Below are 27,086 nucleotides of genomic sequence, written 5' to 3' on the forward strand. Positions count from 1 at the left end.
CCTCAGCCTTCCAAGCAGCTGGAACTACAGGCGCGCGCTACCGCGCCCGGCTAATGTTTGATTTATTGGAGAGATGAGGTCTCGCTGCCCAGGCGGGTCTCGAGCCTGCGGGCTCGGGCGGTCTACTCACCTCAGCCTCCCAAAGGCGCGGGATTACAGGCTGAGCCAACGAACCCGGCTGAGTTATTTTCTATTAGTCATTTTGAAATAAACAATAGATTATTATAAATTATAGTCATTTTAATGATATTGAACATTTGATCTCATTTCTTCTAACAAACTGCATATTTGCACCCATTATTCTCTCTTTATCTTCCCTTCTTCCTTCGCCCTCCCAGCCTGTGGTATTTCTATTTTCATAAGATTCACTTTATGTAATGAAATCCAGTTCTATCAATATTGTTGCAAGTGACAGGATTTCTTTTATTTTTATGACTGAATTCCATTTTGTGTGTGTGTGGTATCACATTTTATTTGTTGATCTTGTGTCTTTATCTGTTCATCAACTTAGGTTGTTTCTTTATCTTGGCTATTGTGAGTAGTTCTGGTAAAACATTGGAGTGCAGATATTTTTTTGATACATTAGTTTCTTTTTTTTTGGATATATGCCCAGTAGTGAAATTGCTGGATCATATGGCAGGTCTATTTTTAGTTTTTTGAGGAACCTCCATACAGTTTTCTACAGTGGCTGTACTAATTTACACTCCCACCAAGTGTATGAGGGTTCCCCTTTCTGTGCCTCTTCACCAGCATTATTATTCCCAGTATTTTTGATAAAGCCATTTTAACCAGGTTGAGATGATGTCTCGTGTAGTTTTGATTTGCATCTTTCTGATGATTAGTAATATTGCATAACTTCTCATATGCCAGTTGGCCATTTGTATGTATTCTTAAGAAATGTTTATTCAAGATCTTTTGTCCATTTTCAAATTTGATTCTCTGTTTTTTGTTTTTTTGTTTTGCTGTTGAGTTCTTTGAATTCCTTATATATTCTGGTTATTAATCCCTTGTCAAATGGATAGTTCATGAATATTTTCTCCCATTTTGTCATTTCACTTCACTGATTGTTTCCTTTGTTGTTCAGGAACATTTTTAGCGATGTAATTTATCTATTTTTAATTTTGTGTGCCTATGCTTTTGAGGTCTTAAACAAAAATCTTTGCCCAGACCAACATCCTGGAGTGCTTCCCCAGTGTTTTATTCTGTTGATTTCATAGTTTTTGGGTTTTAGATTTAAGTCTTTAATCCATTTTTATTTGGTTTTTATTTATGGTGAGATATAGAGATCTAGTTTTATTCTTAATGTGGTTGTCCAGCTTCCCCATTACTACTTATTGAAAAGACTATCCTTTCCCCATTGTATGTTCTTGGCACCTCTGTTGAAAATGAGTTGACTGTCAATGTGTGAATTTATATCTGGGTTCTCTATTGTGTTCCATTGGTCTCTGTGTCTGTTTTTAGGCTAGTACCATTTGATTTGGTTACTATAGTTTTTTTTTTTTGAATTGGGGTCTCATTCTGTCACCCAGACTGGAGTGCAGTGGCACGATCGTGGCTCACAGCAGCCTTGACCTCCTGGGCTCAAGCAGTCCTCCTGCCTCAGCCTTCCGGGTAGCTGGGACTGTAGGTGTGCATCACCATGCCTGGCTGAATTTTTGTTTTTGTTTTTGTTTTTGTAGAGATGAGGTCATACTAAATTGCCCAGGGTAATCTTGATCTCCTGGGCTCAAGCAGTCTACTCTCCTCAGCCTCCCAAAATTCTGGGATTATATGAGCCACTGCACCAATCCAGTAGTATATTTTGAAGTCAGGTAGTGTGATGCCTCTAGCTTTGTTCTTTTTGTTTAGGATTGCTTTGGCTATTCTTTGTCTTTTATGATTCTATATACATTTTAGGATTTTTTTTTCTGTTTCTGTGAAGAATGTTATGGTGTTTTGATAGAGATTACATTGAATCTGAAAGTTGCTTTGGGAAGTATTGTCATTTTGACAATATTAATTATTCCAATCCATGATGATAGAATATTGTTTCATCTTTTGTGTCCTCTTCAATTTTTTTAAATCAGTGTTTTATAGTATTTCATGTATAGATTTTTTATTTCTTTGGATATATTGATTCTTAGGTATTTTATTTTTTTGTAGCTGAATTGACCCCTTTATCATTATATAGTGACCTTCTTTGTCTCTTTTTACAGTGTTTTGTTGTTAGTCTATCTTAACTGATAAAACTATTCCTGCTCTTTTGGTTTCCAGCTGCATGGGTATCTTTCCACCCCTTCGGTTTCAGTCTATGTGTGTCTTACAGGTGAAGGGAGTTCCTTGTAGACAGCATATAGTTGAGTCTTGTTTCTTTATCTGTTCAGACACTCTGTCTTTTAATTGGAGAATCGAGTTCATTTACATTCATTATTATCATTGATAAGGACCCACTACTGCCATTTCGTTGCTTGTTTCTGGTTTTGTAACTCCCCTCTTCCTTTCTTACTGTCTTCCTTTGTGGTTCAGTGATTTTCTCTGGTAGTTTTAATTCATTGCTTTTATTTTTAGTGAATCTATTATAGGTTTTTGCGTTGTGGTTACCATGAGGCTTACAAAAACCATCTTATAGATATAACAAGTTATTTTAAAAAGATGACAGCTAGGCTAGGAGCAGTGACTGACGCCTGAAATTCCAGCACTTTGGGAGGCTGAGACAAGAGGATTGCTTGAACCCAGGAAGTCTAGACTTGCTTAGGCAATGCAGCAAGACCTCATCTATAGAGGAAAAGATTAGCTGGGCATGGTGGTGCATGCTTGTAAATCTCAGCTACTCTGGAGACTGAGGTGGGAGAATCACATGAACCTAAACAGTTGAGGGAGTATTCCAGCCTGGATCAGAGTGAGATCCTGACTCAAAAAAAAAAAAAAAAAAAGACAACTTATCTTAGATCACAGAGAAAAAAAATGAAAAAAAGAAACCTATAATTTAACTCTAACCTCACCCACATTCTGACTTTATGTTGTCTCCATTTACATGTTTTTATTATTACCTTTGTCTTACAAGGTTGCTGTAGGCATCATTGTTTTGGACATATTTGTCTTTTGGGCTTCGTATTAGAATGACAGGTGAGTTGCATACCACAGTTACAGTATTAGAGTATTCTGGGTTTGTCAGTGTACTTAATTTTAACCAGTGAGTTTTATACCTACAATTTTTTTATTTTTTACATGTTTTGACTGAAGAACTCCCTTTAGCATTTCTTATAAGATGGGTCTAGTAGTGGTGAATTCTCTCAGCTTTTATTTTTCTGGGAAAGACTTTATCTCTCCTTTGTATTTAAAGGATAGCTTTGCCAGATATAGTATTTGTGGATAGCACTTTTTTTCTTTCAGTACTCATTGTCTTCTGGCCATGAAAGCTCCTTTATATATTACTTGCTTCTTTCCTTCTGTTGCTTTTAGGATCCTTTCTTTGTCTTTGTCTTTGACCTTTTGGAATTGATTATTATATGCCATGGAGTAATCTTATTTGGGTCATATCTGTTCTGTGTTCTCTGACGTTCCTGTGTGTAGCTACTTATGGCTAATGTTTTGGAAGGTTTTATTATTTCTTTGAATATGGTTTTTTGGTTTTTTTTTTTTTTTTTAGAAAGCAGGATTTATTGAGAGGGCAGAAAAGCTCCCAAAGCGGGAGGAGACCCAAAGGGGTTGCCCTTTGAATAAGTTTTCTATTCTTGCTCTTGTTTAACTCGTTCTTGAACACCAGTAATTCTTAGATTTGGCCTTTTAAGGTAATTTACTATGTCTTACAGGCGATCTTTGTTTCACCTCATTCTTTTTTCTCCTCTGACTATATTCTTTCCTCTGCTTGACCCATTTCTGCTGTTGAGAGTTTGTAATGAATTTTTCAATTCAGCAAATGTATTTTTTTAAATTCTATTTGATTCTCCCCCATCATTTCAATCTCTTTGTTACGTTTCTCTATAAATTTTTGAGTTGCTTTTCTGAGTCATCTTGGAGATCACTGCGTTTCCTTAATACTGATATCTTGAATTCTTGGTGAGAAAGTTTACATATCGCCATCTTGTTAGAGTCAGTCACTGATTCTTTATTTACTTTTGAGGAGGTCATGATTCCCTGTTTACTGTTGTTTCTTGTGGATGTACATTTTAGGATTAGTTGTTTATTCCAATCTTCTCATCTGAATTATTTTTTAATTGGATGTTTACTTAGTGATTCTTTAATTTACTTGTTGATTTTTTTCTATTCCATGCTAGGTCACTGTCTTTTTTTCAGTTTAAATGGCACATTAAACCCAGGTTTGCCTCGGTTCTAGTTAACAGAATGCTACCCATCCCAAATTGGGAGGCCCCAATGGGGATATCTTGGTAGTGTGGGAAGGCTAGGCAGGGGTTTGTGCCCAGGGGATGTGTGGAAGGGCGTCCTACAGTGTGGATCTATTGAACAGCCTCTCTGATTGGGTGCCTCCTTGGCCAAGTTACAGAGCAGAGTTGTCAGGTCTGGAGGTGGTGGTTCTGTCTCCCCTTTTTGTCTCTTGCTGTTCTCAGGAATATTTCCCTCTTCTAGTATTCCTGATGCTTCCTGTGGTTTGAGGCAGGGACAAGTCTTTTTTGCCATGATCCTGAGATGGCTTGAAAGCTGGCTCTTCACCTTGATGTTACTTTTTCCAGTGTAGAAGCTGTGAGTTGGGGGGAAATTTTTCATATGCTTGGTGCCAGGCAGATTGTGGGGAGGGATATTGTGGAGAGGGCTATTGTGGATATGGAGGTCCAATTTTTTTACAGTCTGCTCAGATTTTTAAAAATTCTTTGTGGCCCCAGGAACTGTCCCTTACTCATATTTGAGCATGAGGATATTACTGGTGATAGTTTTGGTGTTATATATTTGTTTTTGGTTTTATGGGATGGGGGAGATAAAGCCAGCTTGTTTCTACACTGCTGTTTTGGAACCAGAGATCACAAGGTTTAATTCAGAAGTCACAGTGGTAGACGTTAACTTACTTTTTCTTTTTTTTTGAGTTAGAACCTCACTCTGTTTCCCAGGCTGGAGTGCAGTGGCACGTTCATGACCTCCCCAGCATCGACCCGCTGGGCTCCACTGATCCTTCTGCCTCAGCCTTCCAAATAGCTGGAACTACAGGCGCAGGCTACCACGCCTGGCTAATTTTTTATTTATGTAGAGGTGAGGTCTTGCCAGGTTGCCTGGTCTGGTCTCGAACCCATGGGCTAAGGCAGTCTACTCATCTCGGCCTTCCAAAGTGCTGGGATTACAGGCTGAGCCATAGAGCCCGGCCAATGTTTGATTTCTTAATCAGGGTATTGACTACATGGAGCGTTCACTTAGATATACATACTTAGGCTTTATATACTTTTATTATTTGTAATACTTCAACAAACAAAATATATCTTATGAGGGAGATAGATTTTCTTTTGTTTTGCTGTTTTAAGGCAGACCTTTGTAAACATCAGACAGCTAACTTCCATTAGGTTGATACTTCTGCAGACTAATTTGACCCTAGATAATTGTTCTAATCATTTTTACTAAGGTCTATTAGGAAAAAGTTTGAATGATTATATACAATCAGCATTTGTTGACATCTGTGATTTTGCCAATTATTGGTTTGTCCTTATAAAGAATTATTATCTTTTAGGTGGTGATAAATTGTGCCATTCCTAAAGGGTTGAAGTACAATCAAGCTACACAGACCTTCCACCAATGGCGAGATGCTAGACAGGTGTATGGTCTCAACTTTGGCAGCAAAGAGGATGCCAATGTCTTCGCAAGTGCCATGATGCATGCCTTAGAAGTGTTAAATTCACAGGAAACAGGTAAGGTGCCTGTGATTTACTTCTGTTCTTTTTCTTTTTTTCCCCCCAGAGATAAAACAAGACTAAAGGCTTTCTTGTATTCTTGAACTGAACTGCCAACTATATGTTAAAGCAAATCTTTTTGTCAGTTTTTAAATTATATATATTTGAAGTAATTCTCGAACTTCTGTTGTTTTCTATTAAAATGCGAACTTTCGTATATTGATGATAAACGTATAATGTGGAAGGAAAATCCTTTAAGTTTAGTTAGTCTTGTAAATTAACCCTCTCATTTAAGGTATTTAGTTGTTCTTCATCATGAGGCCCAGAAAGGTGCCAGTGGATAGGAACTGCACTTATTTATCATCATCTTTTTATAAATATATGTTTTATGAAACATGTTTTTCAAGTCACTACTGAACCGTTGAACTCCAAGTAGTACTAGGTCTCCTTCCTAGTAAATAAAAATTTGATTCTAAAAGTTGTTTAAAGATTTTAGGAGTGCCCTCAGGTGGCACAGGCCATGAATTGCATCTCCTCTGACAGTGCATGTTGGTCAGAAAGACATGTAGACATATTTCACTTTTAAAAATCCCAGGATTTAAAACTTTGTATGTGTCAGGGATGAGCTCAGTTTTGTGTTGGCTTAAAAAAATAGAAGGAGAAATACCCTGATGTGTGGCTATTTCTTTGAAGAGATAGATTTTATAATCAGAAAATAACATACATACAAACAAAACAAACATGATTACTTTTACCGGTGTATTTTAGTAATGATTTTAATGATATAAATGTGCTATAAATAAGTTATTTATATATTTTAAGAGGAAGAAACTATAGTCAGATGAAAGTTTGATACTCTGTTGAAGGTACAGAATTTCAAAATCTGTTATAAATATGTTAAATTATTGCTTGTCTTGTCACAAAAAGTATTAAAGTATCTAGCTCATGTGTTAGTCTGTTTCATATAAGAATTTCAGAGTAAGAAGACATTTTGAGATCTTGCAGAAACTAAATTGTTATGCCTCTAGATGTTTCATATTAGATCTTCTTTCGAGGAAATTAATATCTATAAATAACTTGTATGTAGTTCTCATATTTGATCTATTTCAAGAAAGTGTACCACTGGAACTTCTGATTTGTCTCTGAATACAGAAAATAGCATATAAAAGTCTCTACAGTTTTGTATGTAGCCTATTTCTCTAAGTTTTTATACTTTTCTTACAGGCGTCTCATACCTGTATCATAGGTTTAACATTGCTTTTCATTCCTTATAGTTATTACCATAAGAAGAAGCTAGAATGTGGTTCTTAATGTCTTATTAGATAGGTCACTTACATAAGAAATAATATTTGTTTGACAACATTTTACTTCCCCATGTTTGAAACATCCTAGTGTTATTTTTATTTCTAAACCTTCAAAGGAATATCCAGTGAGATTAGGAACTAAATGTTACTGATATTAGGAATGTATATTAGGAAGTAAATATTACTTATTTAAAGTAGTTAGAATTGTTCATCTTGTCACTGGTTTGTTTTTAACCAAATGGGAAGGACTATGTTTATCAATGAATAGTCATATAGTTTTCTTTCAAAGTGCAAATGTTAATTAATATTTTTTTCTGATCTTGATCTTTTGAAATTAGTGAGTTAATGTGGAGAGACTCAATTATATTCTCTGTTGTAAAGTAATAAGCATTAAGAAACTGTTCCACTCTACATTAGTACATTTAGTACATAGGAAAATTGCCTATTGCTTCACTAGCTACACAAGCATTTTAATGTGTCAAGAAATATTAGTAAGATTTTTCTTAGGTGATTTTGATATTCTCTTCTTTGTCACGATCTCAACTAGTAGTAATATCATAGGTTGAGGAAAGAGAGAGAATGGTGGAAGAAGTTGGTCCATCTGAGTCATCTTCTTATATCATGGATCAAGTCACTGGCAAAAAAACTTTTGGTTCTGTAGTTTTTTTCATCACGAAAAACAAATCATATAGAATGGTTAGTCTTTTAAATAGCCTGATTTATCTAGGAAATGACTGGTTTCATAAATTATTATAGTTAAGCACTATTTCTGATTTTTTTATGGCATTAATTGGTTTGGAAGTAGAAGTATAAGAGAGGGTAGACGTTAAGAATCAGGAGTGTTTCTGGGGAAGATATTAATTCTTATGCAGATCCCCAAAATAGGATAGGTATGGGCCCCATTACTATTATATGGGACCCTCCCATCCATCTAAACAAACATACCAAACAATGTCGCCTCTCAGCCTGATCGTATCTTCCCCTGCCAAAGCTGTTTGCTTTGGGTTCACAGCCAGTTCTCTGCTGAAATCATCTACTGTCTTTCTGCCGAAACAAAATTGAAAAAGCTTAACTTGCATCCCTTCCTTAGACAAACTGTAACCCAATAAAATACTAATCAGAAGCAAAAGAACATGCTTATTCATCAAGGTAAAGAAACTACAAATGTTAGTCCTGCCTATTCCTTAATGTTTTACTACTTTAAAAAGCCATTTTTCCATATTGAACACTTCTGTTTATATCTTTTTATTAGGTGTTAATGTCAATTTTACACATTATTATTATTATTGGTTACTCTTTCTTAGTGATTCTCAGACTTTTTAAAGTTACGGACATTTTTGCTCAAATGAAATATTTTACAGAAGCTCTGTATAAATGTACCAAAAAAAAAAGGAACTTCTCTGATTGATATGGGGGCTGGGAACCACAGCCACTGAAACACCTACTTGGTTTTCCAGTGCTGGATTTGAAAATTACTAACTCATCTTTCTTGCCAAAACCAATAATCACATGATTCTCCCTTCCTCTCTCCCCAAGTCTCCTAAATCCTCAAATTCTTTAAGTTAAGAAAAAACACCTTTTTTGAGCTAGTCATGCTGACCTTTACAAGGTACTCTGTGTATGTATTTAATATTTCCATTTTTTAATGAAAAAGGTGGGTGGCAGAAATGTTTTCCTTTATTTTGTTTTTAACTTGGTGTGCAATTATCTAATATACTGGAAAGTACAGAAGGTGCTAAATACAGTGAGTTATATTTGGAATTAAAAAAATACAAATCACATGTTCTAACATTTTTTAAAAAGAGCTGAATTAGTGCTCTTCCTTTTATACCAAATGCTACAGTATTTGTTTACCTTTCTCCAATAGGAATGGATTCAATTTTAAGTGAACATATTATCCAAAGTGATATTTTTGAGTTCTATATTATTTATTTATCAAGTACATATGTGGATTTTTGTAGGTAGTAGTTGTGGATTATATAAACTACAGAGTTAAGTTTTGTGATGATTTGTGAGGTAAATTTGCACAATCTTTTATTTTGTAAAAGACCTAAATCATTTGAAAGTAGAGAAATAATTTTAAAAATTCATTGGTAAAAAGATGATATAGCTAGTTTCTGCTGTTTCTGTTTTAGTCAGCCAAGATTAAGCATGCCTTTCCGAAAAGAACACCTCAAAATATATCTCGATATTTTAAAATATTTTTATGAGATGTTTTGCAATTAACTGGATTTTTTTTTTAATCTCAAAAAGTTTCTAGAAATACTTTCTGTAAGTGACAGTTTTGTTTTTCAGCCTTCCAGATTGCTGATATTAATGGGAACAATATTAAGCTTATATCACAAAAATAATGTTAAAATAAATATGTTTTTAGCTAACTGTGCTAAGCACTGGGAATAATACTGACATTAAAAAAAAAACGTATCCCTTGCCTGATTTCATAGTTCGGCTGGAGCTGCTAGAAACAAGGCCAGCAAAATTAGGATACAATTCATGAATGTTGTGTGAAGAAAGGCCTTTGGAACACTAAAGAAAATTCTAGGGTCAGGAAATGCTTTGAAGAGAAGATGATGTTTCAGCTATGTTTTGAAGAATGAGGAGGCCTCATCAGTGATAGAACATTCTAGATAGGTTTGGAAGCATGAGAGCATGGTACAATTGAGAAACAACAAATAGGCTACATTGTGGTTTAGACATGAGCATTTCTTTGGGGGTGAGGATCCCAAGAGATAAAACTGTCAAGGTTGAGAGGGGCCTGGTGTTCTTACTGAAGAGTATGCATTTTATCTTGTAGGTGATGAAGAGTCATTGGAGTTTGCCAGATAGTTGATATGATCAGGTTTATGCTTTAGGACAAGTGAGATGGATTGGTGAGCATGCACTTACAAAACATGAAGGTTAGTTCAGGATATTGTTGTGATAATATTGGTGAGAAAGATGACTCACCAATATGAGCTGACTCACTAGAGAGAAGAGAGGAACAGAGTGAAGAGGAAGTCCCCAGCTTTTATTTAGTGCCTGCTATACCCGCCGAAGCTGTGTCCTAGCCCTCTGCCTCTGTCCTCGTTTAGTCGTTCAAGCAGTTCTGAGTCAGGAATAACGATCTATTTATTGGCCACCTGCAGTGTGCCCGGTGTTAATCTGACATATATGAGTGGGGATCCAGGAAAACCCCAGAGTTTTCTTTTGGTGGATGGGCCCTTGTAGTACACTCAGAATTTGTTCCTCTGGATCAAATGGTCAACTGAAGTTTTTATCTGGAAGTTTTGATAAGGTTATGTCAAGATTTGTGGAAGAAATGTCCTGAGTTGTGACAAACAGGTGACTGGTTCTTCCACCATGACAATGCATCTGCCCACACCATGCTGAGTTTTTAGCAGTTTTGGACCCAAAATGGCATGATTCCTTTGCCCCACCCTCCCTCTTCACCTGATCCCACCCCTAATGACTTTTTCTGTTTCCCCAATGAAAAGATTCCTTTATGGGAAATGTTTTGCTTATGAGGTGCAACCAAAAAACAGCAGAAGCACTAAAACACATCAAAATTGATGAGTTCAGAAACTGTTTTGAACAGTGGAAAAAGCATCTCAATAGGTGTATTGCATCGAACAGAGAGTACTTGGAAAGTGACTGAAGTTTAAACATGTAAGAATCAATAGACAATTTTTAATAAATAAATTCCAGGTTTTGGGAAGCTCTCTTTGTACATTGCTGATAATCTTTATAACCACCCTATAAGGCTGGTGGTATTATCTTGTGTTAGAGATGAAATTGGGGTTTATTGGGGTCACTGAACTGGCCCAAGGACCCACAGCTAGCCAGTGGCATTAGTGACATTTTTACTCAGATCTAATTTTAGAATTCAGCCTCTTTCCACTGTGTCAGTAAAATGTAATGGATAGGCCAGGAAGGAGAGAATGATGTTTTAAGATGATGACCAGGTGTGTCACTTTGGGCCACTGGTAAAGCTGGTACTCTTAAGCAGAATAGAGAGGAAGAGGGTGGGACATAGCTTTAGAGGAAATACCGTGCAGTGGATAGCAAATTTAGGTCTTGACATATATTGCACTTGGGGTGCTTTATGCTTTTATAAAAGCATGCAAATTTGGGTCTAGAAGGGATCCCAAAAATAATCTTGGACAGTGGTGTTTTTACTTTTAGCTCCTTACCAGCTAATTTTATTGTAGAATTAATCTTTTGAAACAGGTGAAGCATCTCTGCTCATCAGGATTAAACGAGTGTTAGGTCTAGGGGTTAGATAGCATTTGTTGGTGCTGTCATGCTCTGTTTTATCCTCATAATCACTTCTTCCACAGTTTCCCATTTATGAATTCATACTTTTCATAATAATATGAGGTTAATGTGTCCGTTGTCACTCCCAGTTCCCATTTAGGGAGATTGACATGGAGAGATATGACTTCCTAGATGTCATCCACACCTAGAAAGGGAGACACAAAGGAATTTGGGTCTTCAAGCCTTTAGGGCATTTCTTTTTACTACATTCCACTGCCTTTCTGTTCAAGATCATCAAAGCATTTCAATGGAAGTCAGCTTAGGATGAGAAAGTAGGAAAGAGAAAACATTCATTTACTTTTTGTATTGTGGTTTTTAGTAAAATTGTTAGGTCTTTATTGTGATGCAATGGAAAAGTTTAAATTTAGAGTCAGAAGACTCTAGTTTTGTCTCTCCCTTTGGTGGCAGGTTGCCTTCTCTAAGGCTACTTATTTATAAAATGTGGAACATGAAAATACTTATGTCAGGATACCATTATGGGAATTAAATAACTATAAAATGTTCAAAAAAGGAAATTCTACTGTGTGGATTAACTTACTTAGAGAAATAAAAAGTAGTAGAGAGACTTTCAAATTTTCTTTGACCTCTTCTTTGACTTTACTTCCCAATAAGGACATTTTATGGATGGTTTTTTCCCATAGAAAAATTAATTTATCCATCATATGAATACATCTGTATGCAAGGAAAAATTAGACACGCATCCTGTCCTCATGGATCTACTCTTATAGGGAGAAAGGCGACCATAATACAAGAGAGAAAAATCATATCTGAGGACAAAATATTGCATGGGTTTATGAAGGAGATGAGTGTTCCTCTCACTGTAGCAATCAGGGAACATGTTAAAGATTTTGAAAGATGGATAAAATGTAGGCATGGGGAGATGAGGGGGAAAGACATATCAGGCCCGGGGAATAGCATACAAGTACAGAATGTGGGAAGAATGAGGTATGTTAGTATAGCAAGCTGTTGGACTGTTGGGAATAAATTCAGAAAGGTGAATGATCAAAGAGGGTCTTTGAGAGCTTTGGGTGATAGAAATTAGTGTAGGTTTTTGACCAAGAGTGATAATATGAACAAAACTGTACTATAGAAAGCTAGCCATAGTTTGAAAAGGGAGCTACTAGAGTCTGTACCACAGCATTCAATTTCTGAATAGAGGCAGAAATAATAACACTAGAAAAGAAAACCCAAAATGATAGAATCAGTTGGTGCTGGCTGTACTTCATCCCATTAGGTGACTTATTTAATTTAAAAAATTCTTGTCTGGGCATGTGATTCATGCTTGTAATCCCAGCATTTTGGGAGACCAGGCTGGGAGGATCTCCTGAGCCCAGGAATTTAAGACCAGCCTGGGCAACATGGTGAGACCCCTGTCTCTACAAAAAGTTGTAAAAAGTTTAAAAAATAATTCTGGCTACCCATTCTCACATGTTAGCCCTTTGCACTGGATGTCCCCTCAGAGGGGACATCGTAAATCTAGCATACCACTCAGATATCCTTTCTCAGGGGACATAAATAGATTGCTGGTGATTATACAGGACAAGCTTACACAAGCACAAATTTTTCAAAAATGTATGTTTCCTTGAAGTTTTTCATTCAGAAACAATGAAAAATGTATGTCCCATTTGAAATTTGTCAAGCTTCCAATAGATCAGTTAAGAAGTGGTTTTCAGGAATCATGAGCCTGTCCTTCCACATTGTCTTTGAACAACAGACTGAACAATAAATTATACATGATTAATGTGGAAGGAAGAAAATGAGACTGCATTGCCTGCTCAAATAGAAAAGCACCAGGTGGAAGATGTCAAATAAATTTACTCTTGTACAACATGTTATCAATGAACCTGCAATGCATGTTGGTGACTGCTTCACATGTTACCACACATCAAACAAATATAAACTATAACATTTTTATTTTTTTGGTCATAAATAAGTTCCTCAATGTCCAAAATTCCACTATCAGCCAGATATTATTACAATAAAATAATTGATTCCAATGTTATACTATTTAATATGAAGTGATTTATTTTTCACTGTTTCATTAAAAACTGCAGTTAAGTTGCTGGTAGGTGATCTATGAGATGTCTGAGTGCAAAGGGTTAGTGATAGAGATCTCTGGAAGATTATCATATTTGTTTGGATGTAATGAGCTACCTAAAATTATTTCAGCTATTTGAGGACAATAAGGAGTATGGGAGAAATAGGAGAAAATGAAAATACAGTTCAGCATAAGTTTGAATTTTACTGTGAGCCTCATTCCAGGTTTTAGAAAGTAAGGTATATAGTCACAACTTTTTTTTTTAAAGGAAAAAAAATATATTAGGTTCAGAAATCAAAGATGACTTGGTATAATTATAACTATATGCAAAATTGGTTGGTTACAAATGAAATCCATTTAGGTCCACCCTAAGGTTCAGTAAAGTAGTTTCCTTAGATACCAGGATAAATCTCCAATCTGCATGAGTTTAATGAACCAGATAGGTAATTCTATCGCCTGTATCTGCCTGTAACCCATTTTCAGTGAGATGAATTTTCTTGCTCATGAGATCTACTTTGAAAACAGCATGCTCAGAAGAGGGGTCTTCTCAGCATGCTCTTTTCCCAGGACAGGAACTCATCAAGGCCCCAACAATGTATCATCAAATTTCAGCAGTTTCACCTGGAAAGGTCTTTGATTCCTCAGTCTATTTTCATTAGATGCCTGGTTATGGAATCAGTTATCTTCTTGTCTGAGTTCAGTTTTGGTTGAGAAGTGGCCATTGAATGGCTGTGGATTCACTAGAGAAACTGACACACCAGGTTCTGTTCTAAAAACATTAAGTGGTTTCTCAGGACAGCAGTTTTTCCTGACTTTATCTTCTTCAGAGGCAAATTTGACTTCTGTGTGTTCCAGTTAAAAGGAATTTGGTAGACTGTATTCTCCATAAGCACTGCCTGTTCATCAAGTTCTAATTGCAAATCCATCTGCTCCAGATTTCCCTTAATCACTTTCTTCATATATTTCCTTCAGTGTGGGTTTATTGCCTAGTTCACTATCAATGACTTTGTTATCAGGCAGTTTTCCACTGTGGTTATGTAGAACTGACAGGATAGTATGTTGTCAAGGTGCTTAGTTCTTCACCATGTAGATGGTGCAGTGTGAGGGCTTCTGAGGGTATTGTCAGTCTTCTTAACCTTTAGCTGGCATCATCATAGACAAAATTTTGACTTTAAGTAGCTTTCAATGTAGCAAAAGAAATTCCATTGATTTCTTAATTAGACATTAAAGTTAGAGAACCAGTATCTTAAGCCCACAGTTTAGTAATTTATTAACAGAGTTAACATGCTCATTATATATGAATGATGTTCTTTTCCTTGAGAGATAATTCTGTTCCAGTCGGAGCAGTGATTTTCAACTTGTTACCCACAGAACTACTGAAATAGGCCAGAAATGATTTTTGGTGTTTGGAAAGCCAAATAAACAATATACATCATACATCCCAGTAAAACTTACTAACTCAAATAATAAGCTTCTTTGGGATTAAAATTTACTAGCTCTAAATTTTATCTAAATTTACCTAATTTTACATAAAACCAACCAAAAGTTATATTGAACTGTTTTGACATTTTAGGAATTTCTGAATCTTGTAATTGTGTCAGATACTGGTAAGACAAGTTGAAATAGTCATGGTACCTGAATCGAACATAACCAATTATATATCTCTGATTACTTGTTAAAGAACAAAGATGAATGATAAATTCAGTTTCTTTGGACAGATTCACTCTAAATATCGAGTTCAAGGGGGTTAGTTAAAATAATAAAAGGGTTTCTAGCTGTTGAAAAGGTTGGGAGCTATTGAATTAGGCTTCCAGATCCTAAGCCCTTCCTCTTAGGAACTTCAGAGGCTCAATTTTCAGCCTCTCTCCATAGTCTTTCTCAGCCAGGGCTCTGTGAGTTAATTCCGCTCTAAGGGAGATTTATTTGAGTAGCCAATCTCTCAGTTCTCCCAAGGGATATACTTAGGTATTCTTTACCTACAGTGAATGCATTAGGGCCGGATTCTCTTGGAATCAGTTCTTTTCTCTTGGTCTCCCTTTATGCCTCTGTTTTTATTTTTTATTTTTTTGAGTTGGAGTCTCACTCTGTCTCCCAGACTGGAGTGCAATGGCCGCTCCCGGCCACCGCAGCCTCGACCTGGTGGGCTCCGGCAATCCTTCCGCCTCAGCCTTCCAAGTAGCTGGAACCACAGGCACGTGCTTCCACACCCGGCTAATTTTTGATTTGTTATAGAGATGAGGTCTCGTCAAGTTGCCCAGGCGGGTCTCGAACCCGCGGGCTCAGGCAGTCCACTCACCTGGGCCTCCCAAAGTGCAGGGATTACAGGCTGAGCCATCGAGCCCGGCCGCCTCTGTTTTTTTTATCTCCCATTTACCCACAAGAACTACCTTGAAGTTCAGGGCTGGAATTGAGACCAAAAGATGACTGAATTAATGTGTGAATTACATATATATCTAATCTTTCTCATTTGTTCAGCATGGCTTTAGCTTCTAATATTTCTGTTGATCTATACTAGAAATTATTCTTTGTCTAATTCTTAGTCACTACAAGTTTGAGTGAATATTTAATAGTAACTAATCCTCTTAAAGTATACAGACGTCTTCATCCAGGGATTAAGGCATAGATTAGTGTATACTTGGTTGTTCTCTATATTTTAATTTTCTTTTGGGCTAAATCGGGTGTAGTGTTAGGAGTCTTGCATTTAAAACTCTAATGCAAGGATTCAAAAAGTGTGGTCCACCCAGGTATGGTGGCTCACACCTGTAATCCCAGCACTTTGGGAAGCTGAGGTGAGAGGATTGTTTGAGCCCAGGAGTTCAGGAGGACTAGCCTGGGCAATTAAATTGTGAGACCTCCTCTACAAAAAAAACACAGAAATTAGCTGGGTGTGGTAGTACGTGCCTGTAGTCCCAACTACTCTGGAGCCTGAGGCAGGAGAATCGCTTGAGCCCAGGAGGTTGAGGCTGCAGTAAGTCATGATCATGCCATTGCACTCCAATGTGGGCAACCCCATGCTACACGGTAACCCCAAATTTGAGGGCTTGTGCATAATGTTTACCTATTCCAAAAAAGTCACTTAGAGGTCATACAGGGAAAAACACTGGTTTATTAAAACTAACTGACTGTAGATCTGCACCTCGGGGCAAAACAGCAAGCAGTTTTATAATCAAAGCAATCGAGCCAATCATTCACTTCCTATACAGTGTTTACAATTACATTGATTAAGAGTGTTGTCTACATTGTTTTCAGTTTTGCTTGGTCACCTGCATCCCATGACTCATACTGGGTCTTCAGAGACCAGCCTTGGCCAGAGGCTACTCCCTCAGTGAGGGGGCAGAAAGAAGCCAGGTATAGGGGGAAATAGTTCCGTCCAGACAGTACCCCAAAACCTGCCTCAAAAAAAAATTGTGTTCCAAGGACCCTTGATGGGACCTCCTCTAGACTCTTTTAAGGGATTGTCTTCATTATACTTCAACCATAACAGCATATCACAACATATTGAATGCGAAAGCAAGTGAAATATCCCACAGTCTTCTATTAAAACAAGCACTAAAGAGAATTGTAAAAATGTGAAAACCATGTCATTCTTTTTCTTTTGGAAAATAATTATTTTTTGTTAAAATCTTATTTTATAGTCGGGTTCGGTGGCTTAGCCTGTAATCCCAGCACTTTGGGAGGCCGAGGAGAGTGGATTGCTTGAGCCCGCGGGTTCAAGACCTACCTGGGCATCTTGTCAAGACCTCGTCTCTACAATAAATCAAAAAAATTAACTGGGTGTGGTAGTGCGCCTGCAGTTCCAGCTACTTGGAAGGCTGAGGTGGAAGGATCGCTGGAACCCAGCAGGTCGAGGCTGCAGTGGCCAGGAGTATGCCACTGCACTTCAGTCTGGACAACAGAGTGAGACTCCAACTCAAAAAAAAAAAAGTTGTTTTAAATTTAACAGCTTTTTAATTGTTTTTTTAGAGATGAATTGCTAAAAATTAAAACATAGATAATTCAGTTATCTAATATAGCAAATAATGATAGATATTATCCACATAAACAAAAGCTCTTCAGGGTCTTTAATAATTTTTATAAGTGGATCCCAAGAACATACCTTTGAAAACTACTGTCATAATTTTATCAGGAAGAGTTATTGACTGAGAAGAGAATTTCTGTAGTCTGTTTATTTTTTTCAGACAGCCTAGCAAAGAAACCTTGAAAGTTGATCTATTGGATGGGAATTAATTATTTCATATTTTCAGTCATTTTAATGTAGATGGGCATGCCTAACTTTGTCCATGACTTTGTCTATGACAGAGAAACCTTCCTTCCTGTCTTTTAAAATTCTTTTTTCTGTATTTCATCATCTTCTTGCCTCCCATGAGGAAAGACACCAGGAAGACTGGCAAAAAGTAGGACTTTGAAAGGCACATAAATGGCAAAAATTATTTCTATTTCCTATTGTCATCACTATCTATTTATGAAAGGGAAAATGTAGGTATGTTGGCCTTTTTTATCCTGAATATATACAAATTGCCCAGCAATTAGGTTTGTAACCACCATCAATTCAGCAATGTAACCATTATTATTTCCAGTTCTGCCTCTTGAAACTTCAGGTACTCTGATTTTTAGTTACTTAGTACATTTGTGACTTTTCTTTTTGTGTGTGTTTTTTGTGTATGTGAATTTTTAAATATTTACTTATAATTTTTGGAAAAGCTGCTTTGACTTGACTCAGGTCTCATTTTTCATGAGCACGACTTTAGTCTGATGTTGTGGAACTTAAGATATCTTGTCCTATTCTAAGGTGAGAATGATTACATGACTAAAAGAGGCAGATACTATTTTTGTGATAAATACGGGTTTCATATATTACAGAAAGTTATCTTAGCCTGAAATGTGTTGTCATGCAGACACCATATTCTGTCTACCTTTCATTCTGTTTCTCTGCTTCTCTGGCAGTTGGACACCTTATAATGTATTACCTGATTTGATCTAGCTGGTGACTTCAGTTTTCCCAGACTTATATTACAAAAAGCTTGAAATTTAATTAATGGTGCTGCAGTGACCTGAGGGTGTCATCTGTGATTATTTGCATGCTTTCCTGCATGAGGATAGTAATTTGCATATAATTACTTTATCTGTATTCATAAATTTTGATCACTTATTGCATATAAATTGGAGGAAAATTTGCTAGATATTAAAAAGTCACAAATTTTGATACCCCTATATGGAGCATTTTTGTCTTTAGACAAATATAAAGAGAGGCTTTAATTTAATGGAATCTATCTTGTACATTGATGATAAGAAATGAGTTTCAGGAACCACTTTTACTTTGATAAGACCAATCACGACACACAACAGTCAAATTTGCTCCACAGTTTTTACAGTTTAATCTTGGCTGTGGTTTCAAAGTGTTTGTAGGTGTGATAGTGTACTGTCAGCTTGCCCATGTCCGAATTCAGCAAAGAACACGTGCGCATTGGTGCATTGCCTCTGAATTAACGTTATGCATTTCTGTTTTTATAATCTAGGCAAGAAAGAAGCATTCTAATCAATCTTTTGAAGATAGTATTAGTGATTTTTTTAGGTCAGTCGGTATTTTATGTATACTGTAAGAAGAATATTGTGACATTATTTCATTAAAATAAAAAATTCCTAAGAGTTAGGTGGTCACAAAATCTAAAGGAAGAAAAGCCCCAGTGGACTGAATTATCTGTACACCTGTAGAGATGCTATGTTACATGAGATGAGTGGAACAAAAGTGAATAACTCAAAATTGTTGCCTCCTGGGGCTGTTAATTTTGTAGAGAAGGTAACACGTGGCCAAAAAAAAACCACAAGACAGTGTTAGTATCCTGAATGGAACAGAGTGGTAGTTAGGAAGTGGAATAAGCAAATATAGCATGCTAGCCATGTAAAGGAACTAAAAATAATTCTTAGAAGGTAGACCTGCTATTTCTGTGAGCTGTTATAATTTCTGAGATGATTCACATGAGAAAAGAAATGACTTCTGTTTTCTGGAAAATTTCAAGGGCATTTGTCTATGACAGTACCATTTATGTAGGAAGAAATACATTTTATTAGGGAGTTTATTTTGTGGTACTATTATACTAAATAAAGAGAATTACTTTTTCTTATTCAGAAATTGAGTTGCTGGTCCCCATCAGTTTAAAATTTTCCCTAAGCCTTGGAATCATATACTTCCAGTTTGAAGATACTGACTAGATGAGTGACATGAATGCCCAGGAAATAGGTCTCCAGTCTCTGCTGCAGAATCAGCGCTATATTGCTAGGAATAGGGTAGGGTGGGATTTTGCATCCTATTGTAGTATGTACCAGATAACCCTGCAGTTGGCTTTTTATCAACCTTAGAATAAAGTGCAGACTTTTTTTTTTTTTTGAGTTGGAGTCTCACTCTGTCGCCCAGACTGGAGTGCAGTGGCTGCTCCTGGCCACCGCAGCCTCGACCTGCTGGGCTCCAGCGATCCTTCCGCCTCAGCCTTTCAAGTAGCCGGAATTACAGGCATGCGCTATCACGCCCGGCTGATTTTTTTTTTTTTATTGTAGAAATGAGGTCTTGCTGCCCAGGCGGGTCTCGAACCCGCAGGCTCAGGCAATCCACTCACCTCAGCCTCCCAAAGGCGCGGGATTACAGGCTGAGCCACCGAGCCGGCTAAGTGCAGACTTTTAATACCACACTCTGTTGCTTCATGCCCTGGCTCCTCATGACTCTGCATTAAGTAAACACATTCTCTTCTGCATCCAGGCCTTTGCACCTCCTATTCTTTCTTTTAATACCATGGGACTTGTGATGCTCATCTTCTTCTTCCTTACTTTTTTCAAAACACTTTAAATTGTTAATTTCTGGGTTATATAAATGAGTTTGGCAGAGCCAAAGTTAGTGACAGTGCTAATATAGTGGCATTTACTAGCAGATTTTAGTCACACATAAACATCAAATTATTTGAAGTATCTTTCAGCAGGTCAAAACATACATTTTTTTTCCAAATATAATCTATACTTTCATTAATCTAAAGTAAGATATGAGATATAAACAACTTTCAAGGATATTTAATGCAGTGATAATTATAGTGTTATTTATATGATAGATATTTGAGTCTCTATAAGTAAATACTTTTGCCTCAGTTTAGATAGTACAGTATTATTTTCAAGTTTCATGTCCCTAACAAGAGCTGTTTTCAGAACTTTGTGATATTTCCACATTATTAATTAACCCAGCAATTATTTCTCTGCCAATATTTACCCTTTAGTTCATTATAGCATGAATTTGAATCCATGTCATTTAACTAAACCTTTGAATCCATGTCATTTAACTAAACCTCTCCACTAACATTTCTTATGCAATTAACCTTCCTGTATGCATAGTGCTTATATGATCCCTCTAGCTGATTTGCTGAGTCTTCACTTGGTTAAAACCACATTTAGTTAAGGTTATTGCTAGAAGAGAGGTGGCTAGATTGCCTTTCTGAAGACAGCTCTCCCTTTAACATCACTCTTAGGCTTTGCCTTCTGGTGTTTCTTGTGGTAAGGTCTAGTGACGGAAGTTGCCTACACCTAACTTTTTGACTTTCTTCGCTTTAAGAAGTGGCTATGGACCAGTCCTCTTCCTTGCTTTTAGAAGTGTTTATTTTTCCCTCACAGCTTGTAGGATCCCAATATTTTAATCCATTAAAAATTTCAAATGTAGATTTTCTAGATTATGATTTCTTTACATTATTACTCAGGCTTTATATAAACCCCCATTTCCTCATCCACATAATGGTTGTTTTAAGAAAGTTTTACTTCTTTGATTTTTGTTTAAACATTTTTAGCCTTCTGTATTTCTCCTGCTCCTTTATTATATAAATTATATACAGATACATTTATTCTCATATTCATTCTGTCTTTCCATCTGCATTATTTAGGTGGATTGACATATATAAAGGTACTTAGAATACAACTGGCACATAGTATACATTCAATAAGTTCTTGTTTAAGTTTGTATCAATTCTGTTAAAAATCAGTTTAAACACATTTATCAATTACCTACTACCATCATAGTTGCTGGTAATTAGAAGATGAACGCGCACAGACGGTAACTTTGAGCATCTTCAAATCTGTTGAGGCAGACAGATGATTCTAAACAAATAATATAAAGTATTCAGCAATCACATGATAAATTGGAAATACCTTAGGCTCTACCAGTTGGTATTGAGTTTTATATTGTGTTTTCTTCCGGGCTTTTGCTGGTATTGAAGACTCTCCCCCGAAGTGTTGTATTTTGTTTTTACATAAAAATGAATTGTTGCTGCTTTTGTGTCTTATTTTTTGAAGGTGGCAATACAAGACCAGGATTTAACGTGGAAAATGTCTCACGAAGAAGTAAAACATAAGCCTACAGATTGAACTAAAAATATCATTTAGAATATTGTACTGAGTATTTTGTACATGGTTTTCCTGAAAAAGAAATGCTTTATCGAGTGATATTTATTAATTCTTAAGAGCAAGAACACGACACTCTTATTTTTTCTTAATTTTTATAAGTTTGGCAATATGGGTGATGGCTTTTTTCATTTCCTGTCTGAATACACTGATATTTCATCTAAGCAACATACCATCATTGTATGCAATGGCATACCAAAGTTTACGTCCTACTAATTGTAAGATAAGGTATTTTTAAAAGAGTAGTAGAGGTACATATTGTTATAGATATAATTACATTTCAGATATTGAAGTTAATGATCAGTTTGAAGGATAATTTTTTAAAAATATCCTTGCTGATACCTCATACTACTAATTTTACCTGTAATTATATTTAATAAATCCCATGTGAGGTAAACCCAATTTATTTAATTTTTTTTTTGAGTTGGAGTCTCACTCTGTCACCCAGACTGGAGTGCAGTGGCTGCTCCCGGCCACCGCAGCCTCGACCTGCTGGGCTCCGGTGATCCTTCCGCCTCAGCCTTCCAAGTAGCCGGAATTACAGGCATGAGCTACCACGCCCGGCTGATTTTTTGATTTATTGTAGAGATGAGGTCTCGCCAAGTTGCCCAGGTGGGTCTCGAACCTGCGGGCTCAGGCAGTCCACTCACCTCAGCCTCCCAAAGGTGTGGGATTACAGGGTGAGCCACCGAGCCCGGCTTATTTAATTTTTTATATGTTCAACAAAACCATTCTTTTAATAATATTTTATGTATTTTTGAATTCCAGAAAGTAAATTTGGACATCATTGTCATTTAGATATTAGCAGTCTTGTGTTGTTTTGATAGAAGTTTCTTCTTGGTAAGCAACTTCTTGAAGTATCATGAATTATTGTACAGAGAGAAAGAAAAAGGCAAGGGCAACAGGATTCCCATGGAGAAGGAGACAGCTGTCTTGATTTTTGATGAGCCATCCTAAGTGGATGTACACTGAGAGAGGTATGACCTAAGAAATGCCATTGGTTTTGATTCCTGCTAGAAAACAGCCTGGTGGCATAGGAACTGCTGTGTGCCTTCTCCCGACTGGCTCTGGTGTTTAGAAAGGGTATTTGAGCCCTAGGCTCTGCAGTCCTTCAAGACATTTGGGGTTGCATTGGTGTTAATGGAGTCACTTCAATATTTATATACAATTCTGTTGTCAGAAAATAAAGCCAGTTAGAGCTCTGTCCAACAAGAACCATTCTTGTTAATAGAACTCTAATTCCAGCATAGTGTTTTTGTTTTCCAAGTGAAAATGCGGCCTTCTTTTTTTTCATTATAAAGTTGTGTGCTGCTTATAAAAATGTTAGTATGGAAAGACATAAAGAAAAAAATTAAAATCCCACCATCCAGAGGCAGTTAGTTATCTTTAATGCTTTTCAAAATGGAAAAGTGATGGGCATTGGGATATCTTTTAACTTTGTGTAATAAACAGTTGTATGAAGAACACATGTACAGTATGGCACTTCTTTTTTTTTTACCCCATAACAGCTTTATTGAGTTTTACTTCACATACCATATGGTTTGTCCCATTTAAAGTGTACAGTTTGGTGGCTTTAGTGTATTCACAGGGTTGTGTGACATCACCACAATTTTAGAACATATTCATCACACCAAAAAGAAACCCTGTAGCCTTGTTACCTCTTCCTTTTCACCATCCCCAATTCTCCATGCCTCCCAGATCTGGCAGCTACTGATCTAATTTCTGTTGCTGGAGATTTGCCTATTCCAGACATTTCATATAGATGGAATCATACAGTATGTGGTCTTCTGTGACGGTTTCTTTCACTTAGCATAGTGTTTCCAAGATTCATCCATCTTGTAGCATTTATCATGCATGGCATTTTGAAAAGCAAATCCTAGTAAAAATTATGTATCTAGGGATGCTTTCTTAAGTTGGTGTAATTGGCACTTGTTTTAAAGTTGTGTAAGTGTGGTGTATAATGAAAAGTAATGACTAAATCCTAAGAATTTTTAAACAAAGAGATGAAAATTAAAGCAGAAAACCTCTCAGATTTTTGAAAAATCAACATTCTAAAATTTGATCAATTGTGTAAGGCAGAACCATGTAGCACTTTTCTATGCCAAATTGAATGTAAATAGAGATGAATGCTTGACCGAATAGTTTAACCTCTGAGATTTAATCTCTGAGTCCCCAGCCTTAATTTTCTTGCCTGGAATTGCCCTGCTTTTTACTGCCTTCATTTTTCTCTCTCTGTCCTTAAGAGTATTAGTTAGGAGTTATTATTCACACTATAGTAGTTCTCTCTTTTTTTTTTTTTTCTTTTTTTTTTTTTTTTGAGTTGGAGTCTCACTCTTGTTGCCCAGACTGGAGTGCAGTGGCCGCTCCCAGCCACCGCAGCCTCCACCTGCTGGGCTCCAACGATCCTTTTGCTCAGACTTCCAAGTAGCTGGATCTACAGGCGCGCACTACCATGCCTGGCTAATTTTTAAAATTTATTGTAGAGATGAGGTCTTGCCAAGTTGCCCAGGTGGGTCTCAAACCCACGGGTTCAGGCAATCCACTCATCTCAGCCTCCCAAAGCGCGGGATTACAGGCTGAGCCACCGAGCCCGGCTGGTAGTTCTCTTAATTCTTTTTTCTTTTACAAAAGTAGGAAAAACAGATATGGTCTTGGAAAGTTTGTTTTATATTTTTAGGATAAATCCCTTTTCTTGGTTAAAGGAGATTTAGGTCTTTACAAAATGTGAATAAGAGTGAAATTGTGCGTTTCCTTAAAATGACATGACAAATCTTCATATCACTGAATGCCTCCACCCTTGCCTATGGACTTTGATGCCTTTATCATTTTCCCCCAAAGCTTCCATTTTTTGGGGGCTGATCCATTTCTATATTCTCTCTGTTGCTCACTCCCAGACATAATAAAAGAAACCAAAACAAGCCTTTTTTTCTCTCTTACCCAAATATAAGTTTGGATTTCTTTATCTAATATTAATATGGTACTAAAACTTTTCTCCCCAGTTGTTAGACTGGTTTTTCATATTTCCTAGAAAATTTGATATTATCTTGTTTTATAGTTATTTTTATCTCCTTTCATATTCTTTTGAAGTGGCTAATAGGAAAAAAGCATATATAATAAAACTTAATGTAAAGAATTCCTAGTGAAGGAGGAAGAACTAATTATCTTAGTTGTCTGGGGCTAATACTGACAAATCAAGTTGACTGCCAGAAAGTTCCAGTTGATACAAAAAGAAACATATCATTTGACCAAGAGAAGAGTATCAGAGACAGAAATCTTGTGCGTGTGTACAAAAAGCCCTGCAAAGCAGGGTCTTATAGCACATTTGAGAAATTGAGAGACGAAAATACCTGGAGCATGGAGAGCAACAGAGTATGGATTGGATGAGATAGGCAGCAGTTACATCCTGGGGAGAAAGCACTGGATTTTGGTATTTATCTTAAGAGCAGCAGGAAGCAATTGAAGATCTTTTACTAGAGGGAGTGATTTAATCTGGTTTAGTTATTAAAGTTTTCTCTGGCTATTATAGGGAAAGGGACCGATACCAAGATTAGAATGGGCAGCTTAATCAGGTGATGCTATTGCAATTGTTTAGGCTGGTGAACTCTCAGTTTTTGAGCATATCTCATAGTACATGTGTGTTTATCATTTATATATATGTATTTTGGTGTTGACACATTGCATGCATTATAAAACATTAGAAAATTGGCTGGGCACAGTGGTTCAGACGTGTAATCCCAGCACTTTGGGAGGCTGAGGTGAAAGGACCAAGGAGTTTGAGACTAGCTTGGGCAACATAGTGAGACCTCATGTCTACAAAAAACATTTTTTAAATTAATTGGGGTGGCTCATGGCTGTATTCACAGCTACTACGTAGGCTGAAGCAGCAGAATCACTTGTTTCACAAGGAGTTTAAGGCTGTGGTGAACTGTGATCATGCCAGTGCACTCCAGCCTGGTGACAGAGACCATGTCTTAAAAAAAAAAAGTAAAAAGGACAAGATAAAAGTACTTCTATTTTCTTTCCTTCCCTGATGTATATTATATTAAGCTACTGGGTTATTTATATTTCATTTTGAACACTACTAAACGAGAGATCATAGAATAAGAACAGTGACAATGGAGATAATTTGGAGGTAGAAATTAGTAGCGTGCGTTGTCAGGACTTGGAAAATGGTTAAATGGGACTAAAAGAAGGAGTGAAAAGGATCCTAGATTTTTGCTTTGTGCAGCTGAATAGATAAGAGTGCTGAGTGGTTGGTAAACACTCTTGCCTTTAAAGCATTGGGATATGACAGGATTGGTAAATGATGTATTCAACTTAGAGTTGACTCTGAGTTTCTTTAGAGGCAGGGTCATTCATTTCACAACTAAAAATACATGACTTATAAAATGTAGTGGACTGAGCAGCATATTAAGACTGTTGCTGGCCAGGCGCAGTGGCTCAAGCCTATAATCCCAGCACTTTGGGAAGCTGAGGTGAGGGCATTGCCTGAGCCCACAGGTTCGAGAACAGCCTGGGCAACTTGGCAAGACCTCATCTCTACAATTAAAAAAAAAAAAAAAAAATTAGCCGGGCATGGTAGCGTGCACCTGTAGTTCCGGCTACTGGGAAGGCTGAGGCAGAAAGATTGCCTGAGCCCAGCAGGTCTACGCTGGAGTGACCTTGAGTGTGCCACTGCACTCCAGCGTGGGCAATGGAGTGAGACTCCAACTCAGAAAATCCCAAAAAACTACTATTGTTAGTACACCCTAATTATTTACCAGAAATTTATCAACTATTAGCAGTCATTTTCATCTCTTCTTAGAATGGAATAAAATTCATTTAAGGCCATAAATTGGGAGAGGATTGCAAGAACAAAGGAGGGAAAAACCCAATCATACACAGTTTTGCTTAAGATTGAATTTTTTTTAAAAAAGGAAATTCCATATAATGATATTTTTCAATGTGTGACTATAGATACATGATACTTCATTTCCTGAGATATATAGAAGTTTTCTTTTATTAAAAATATACTTTAAGCCGGGCTCGGTGGCTCAGCCTGTAATCCCGCGCCTTTGGGAGGCTGAGGTGAGTGGATTGCCTGAGCCCGTGGGTTCGAGACCCGCCTGGGCAGCGAAACCTCATCTCTGCGATAAATCAAAAAATCAGCCGGGCGTGGTAGTGCATGCCTGTAATTCTGGCTACTTGGAAGGCTGAGGCAAAAGGATCGCCGGA

The 27,086-nt window shown here is 36.9% G+C and overlaps 1 protein-coding gene across 1 annotated transcript in view; it reads left to right on the forward strand.

Annotated features, from left to right (window-relative positions):
- ENAH (ENAH, actin regulator) overlaps positions 1 to 27,086 on the forward strand; it is a 171,928-nt gene that overhangs the window by 99,136 nt on the left and 45,706 nt on the right. Inside the window, exon 3 of the mRNA XM_008059379.2 lies at positions 5,651 to 5,828. Within this exon, the coding sequence (XP_008057570.2) occupies positions 5,651 to 5,828 (178 nt within the window). The remainder of the gene's footprint in view (positions 1 to 5,650; positions 5,829 to 27,086) is intronic.

This window comes from Carlito syrichta, unplaced genomic scaffold (genome assembly GCF_000164805.1).
Source record: "Carlito syrichta isolate Samal-C Ts95f unplaced genomic scaffold, Tarsius_syrichta-2.0.1 Scaffold304017, whole genome shotgun sequence".
Classification (NCBI taxonomy): Eukaryota; Metazoa; Chordata; class Mammalia; order Primates; family Tarsiidae; genus Carlito; species Carlito syrichta.